The sequence below is a fragment of the Meleagris gallopavo genome, chromosome 1 (genome assembly GCF_000146605.3).
Source record: "Meleagris gallopavo isolate NT-WF06-2002-E0010 breed Aviagen turkey brand Nicholas breeding stock chromosome 1, Turkey_5.1, whole genome shotgun sequence".
NCBI classification, from domain to species: domain Eukaryota; kingdom Metazoa; phylum Chordata; class Aves; order Galliformes; family Phasianidae; genus Meleagris; species Meleagris gallopavo.
This window is the reverse complement of record NC_015011.2, coordinates 24,232,763-24,237,180: the sequence shown is the minus strand read 5'-3', so window position 1 is coordinate 24,237,180 and position 4,418 is coordinate 24,232,763. Positions and strand designations below refer to the sequence as shown.

General features: G+C 39.4%; 1 protein-coding gene across 1 annotated transcript in view; it reads left to right on the top strand.

Moving 5' to 3' along the window:
- Positions 1 to 4,418, top strand: part of MET (MET proto-oncogene, receptor tyrosine kinase) — a 73,038-nt gene that overhangs the window by 46,464 nt on the left and 22,156 nt on the right. Inside the window, exon 10 of the mRNA XM_003201977.4 lies at positions 2,009 to 2,227. Within this exon, the coding sequence (XP_003202025.1) occupies positions 2,009 to 2,227 (219 nt within the window). The remainder of the gene's footprint in view (positions 1 to 2,008; positions 2,228 to 4,418) is intronic.

Here is a 4,418-nt window from a genome sequence, read left to right as displayed (position 1 = left end):
AAAAAAAAAAAAAAAAGCACTGATTTGCAGTTATCTAATTTAATCTTACTTTTCAAGTGAATATGAGTACATAATTGATATAGCTTGAAATGTTATGTCACTGATTGGAAACAAAGCAAAATTACATTGCATTAATTTAGCATATTAGAGAAAAATGTAAACCAATTTCACAGCTTCTTCAGACAGCATTTTATAATGAGAACCAATTTAATTTGCAAAACTACACAGAAAATATATATATATTGGCCCTTCCTCGATGCACAAAGGTATTCAACAGCACTGTTGGTTTTACAGGAAAATATCATGTAGATCAAATGTAAGATTTATGATGACTAGTATATAAGTCCCATTTTTACTGGGCCACATGTCGGCCACTCTATTTAAAGTAAAGAGCAATGTAACGTCTGTTTTCGGAACAGGGAACTGCTTATACAGGTCTTACACAAAAGTACTGTGGAGCTGAAGCAACTCTGTGCCAGAAGTCCTTCAACCGTATCCACTGCAGGAGGCATGAAGGGGAGGCACAGAGAAGGGAGAAAACAACACAGTCACAAAAGAGCCTCTTTGCAATGTGTGTGATGCTGCCCAGCACCCACCATACTTCCCACCGATGCTTGTAGATGTGCTGTTGACAATATAATCAAATTAGTTATCTAGAACACCTTAAAGAGAGAAAAGTCGATCCTTAGAGAGTGCTGCTCATCTACTTAAAGTTATTGTATCTAGTTATATCTATTATTATTATATTATTATATTATTAAGTTATATTTATTAAAGTCTAAAACAGATCAGAGAACCCTTCCTCTGCTGACTATCAAAGGAATTCAGAGAACTAACTACAGTCTGGGTGTCTGGATGCAGGCTGGATGAATCCCACCTGCAAGGATTCACATTATCCCTGTAAATTGACCAGACTCAGCTTCAGATCAGGCTGCCTTCCTTTCAATACACAAGTCCTTTCAGGAAAAACACTGATACATCTTGTCTGTCTCAAGAAACCCGTGTCAAGGTGCTGCTGGATGGATGGAAGCACCCTGGCCACACATCTCACTCTGATTCACAGCTCCAGGGCACAGTACTTTCCCTAGGAGGTCTTCTGGAGCAAGAGTTTCATCTTTCCCCTGAGAAGCATTGCTTGGTCCAGAGCACACCAATAGTGGGAATAAGTGCAGAGTGACAGGAAAGTGGTGCTTCACATGTGTCGTCAGGCAGCTTTCACATTGCACTGAGAGGCAACCCTTCATCCCCACTCATCCAGGGATATACAGCATGAAGCAGAACCTTCTGTCAGGTCTTCCCAGAGAGACTTACTTGTGTTATACCTAAGCAACAAATGCCACAATTCTGGGGTCCTACGCCTACTGTTGTAGAAAGAAGATACGTTTTGCTGAACTTTATAGGTCAATTCCCACAGTGGTTTTGGCTTTGAAGCACTTTCTCGGAGAGTCCCTAACAACTTTGTGTAAGAAACACAGCTCAGCTACACCATGAATAAACATGGCATATTTTCTACTGTTTTAGTCAGATACATTTGCCTTATTTTTAATTTCTCCTCTGATCTCTTGCTATCGCTTTGGTAGTATAAAAGGCAGAGAAATCCATGTTGTGTTTGCTCTGACACAGGCTGGATATTGGAGTTATGGCTGCTTTGTGTCCCCATACAGTCCAGTGAAAGGGTAGCCTGCTGATGGTCTTTGGCATTGGAAATCATTTTCCACTAATTATCTTCAAAATATTTACTTTAAAAGTGCTGTGAACAATCAGGCCAGGAAGCTTGTTTACTTGAACATTTCCTCAACGAGAGTGCAAACACCACTGAGTTTTTACACCCTTCTCCCCACTCTAAACAAACGCTGAGTAGCCTTGATCAGAATTTTGCTTTGGTTAAAGAAGAACAAGACTTCTGGTGTTTATTTTTTCAATATATGTGTATTGTTAAACAACAGCTATGTTCATCAGTTACTTCCTATGCACGTACTTACTCCAATTCTTCCTTTCTTTCCTATAGGCATGTAACCACCGCTCTAGTTCAGAGATAATCTGCTGTACAACTCCTTCCCTAAAAGCTTTCAATCTTCAACCACCGTTTGTAACCAAAGTATTCTTTATTTTTGATGGTGTCAGCTCTCTGTACTTTGATTTTGACTATGTAAATAATCCTGTATTTAAACATTTTGAAAAGCCAGTGTTCATCTCAAGGAGCAACCCAAACGTTCTGGAAATTAAGGTAAGAAATGCTGAAATAAGTTTTTAAATTATTCATTTTTCAATTGAACTACTCGCACTGAAAGTTGTGAAGCGCACATCAGCGCGGTACTGCGGAATAAATTAGAGAAAACACAGGCAGAGAGGAATGGAGCACAGTGTTTTTGGTAGTGCTTTCTCCCAAACCTCACATTGTCACAACTTAAAAGTTAAAGAGGTGAAAACAAAGGCATTCCAAGGTGGTTGCTGACATCAGATGGGGAGGGAGGGAGGCTTTCCCCAAGCTCTGAGCTGTGAGTGAGACAACTGTAGCAGAATATTACTGCTACAGGCTGTGTCACCAGTCTAGGATTAAACATGGCCAGCAGCCCAGAACTTGAAGTGTGTGGTCTGTGTGTCCCAGCTCTTACTGTCATACAGTTTTGTGTTCTTCCTCATGGATGATGTAGAGTTAGCTTTAAGAAGTGTCCCAGCAGTTTTGGCTTTCTAAAGCTGAGGGAAATTCTGGTCCATGCACAGTCACTGAAGATCAGCCACCAATGTAGCCTAAATATTTATGGATCTATGAAAAATGCAAAGTTAATACTGAGTGCTAGCTAAAAGAGCACTGAAAATAGCCTAGTGGGCACTCAGAATTATCTCTCAGGAATTTGGGGCCCTCACAGGCACAGTCTTCTTTGTACAAGAGTACTGCAGAGAATGTTAAATTAATTTGGGAATCTGATTTCCTGAAATTTAGTACTTTTCTGATTTAGAGTGTCAAAAAGAAACAGGATAAAAATACAGGGAATTCTAACTTACAATGAATGTGTATGAAAATTTATTGTGTACATTTCATTTTCATAGAATATTTATAATTTATATGGCACAATGAAACTTGCAGAGAAAAGAATCTCCCTTAATGGTATCCCTGCTTCATCGCTCTTTAAGCCAAAACTCTTTTTCCCTATACAGCCATGATATCTGGGAGCCCTGAGGTTTTTGACTGCAAGATGGTCCAGTGAGCCAACTTCTAACTGCAGAAAAGCAGAAGGGCTTACCTCAGAGACTCTGTTTGTCATGCTGGGTCCCAGTCAAACTCTCTGATGTGATGTGACACCACAAAGTGTGGTGGGCAGGTTCCAAAGAATAATCAATCTAGGGTTTTTTGTTATTTTGTTTTTTCTACTTGGAACTCCTGGTCAACAAATAACTCCTTCCTCACTGCAGAGTAAATGTTTGCCTGTTCATAGAGACATACTAAAAAGAGTGCTGGTGTGCAGATTAGCAGAGAGCTGGGAATACATAGCTTCTGTATGGCTCAGTGCCTCTGTGCAGTGACAGCAGCAGTTTCCAGTTGTTTCCAGGTCACACATATCAACCAATTGGAAAGAAAGAAGACTAATTTAAGAAGAAAAATTGAATAAATTAGATTGGAAGGAACCTCTGGAGGTCTTCATAGTCTAACTCCCTTGATCAGAAAGCAGTGCTAAGTTTAAAATTAGGTCAGGTTGATTATGGCTTTGTCCAGATGAGTTTTGAAATTCTTCAAGGATGGAGATTTTACAGTTCAGAAAAAAAAAAAAAATCCAGCTCCCCTAACCTCACTTTGTCCATCCTGAGCTGAATTCAACCCCTTTTCTATATCAGCAGTCCTCTGTACTTCCCTCAATTTGTCATTATTTCTCTTTTACTGTGTGGCCGAACATTCAATACAATTATTTAGGTGTGGTCTTGCAAGTGCAGAGCAAGGATAACAATCACTTCCTTCCATCTCAAGTATATGCTGTTACTAAAGTATGTGATGAGCTGTTCTTTTGTCCAGGTTGTTGATGAATATTTTAAATACTATTGGTCCCAGCATCAGCCATTGAAAAATGCCACTTGTTAGACCTGTAATCTTTGAGTTGATGGTACATTCATTTTCTTCACCTAGTCTATACTCCACTCATCCAGCCTGTATCAAATGAATTTGTTTTCAATACTAGGAGAGATTATGTTGCAAACCTTGCAACATAAGGTAAACATTTTCAAATGCTCTCATTTCATCTGCAGAACCAGTCATTACCTCATAGGGGGCAATCAGGCCACTTAGGCAAAATCTGCTCTTGGGAAGTCTGTTCTGGCTATTCCCAACTGCCTTCCTGTCCTTCATTTACCTGGAAAAGCTTCCGGTTAACTTATTTCATAATCATTCCAGGAACTTAGGTTAAAAATCAGGCTTTTTTTTTTTT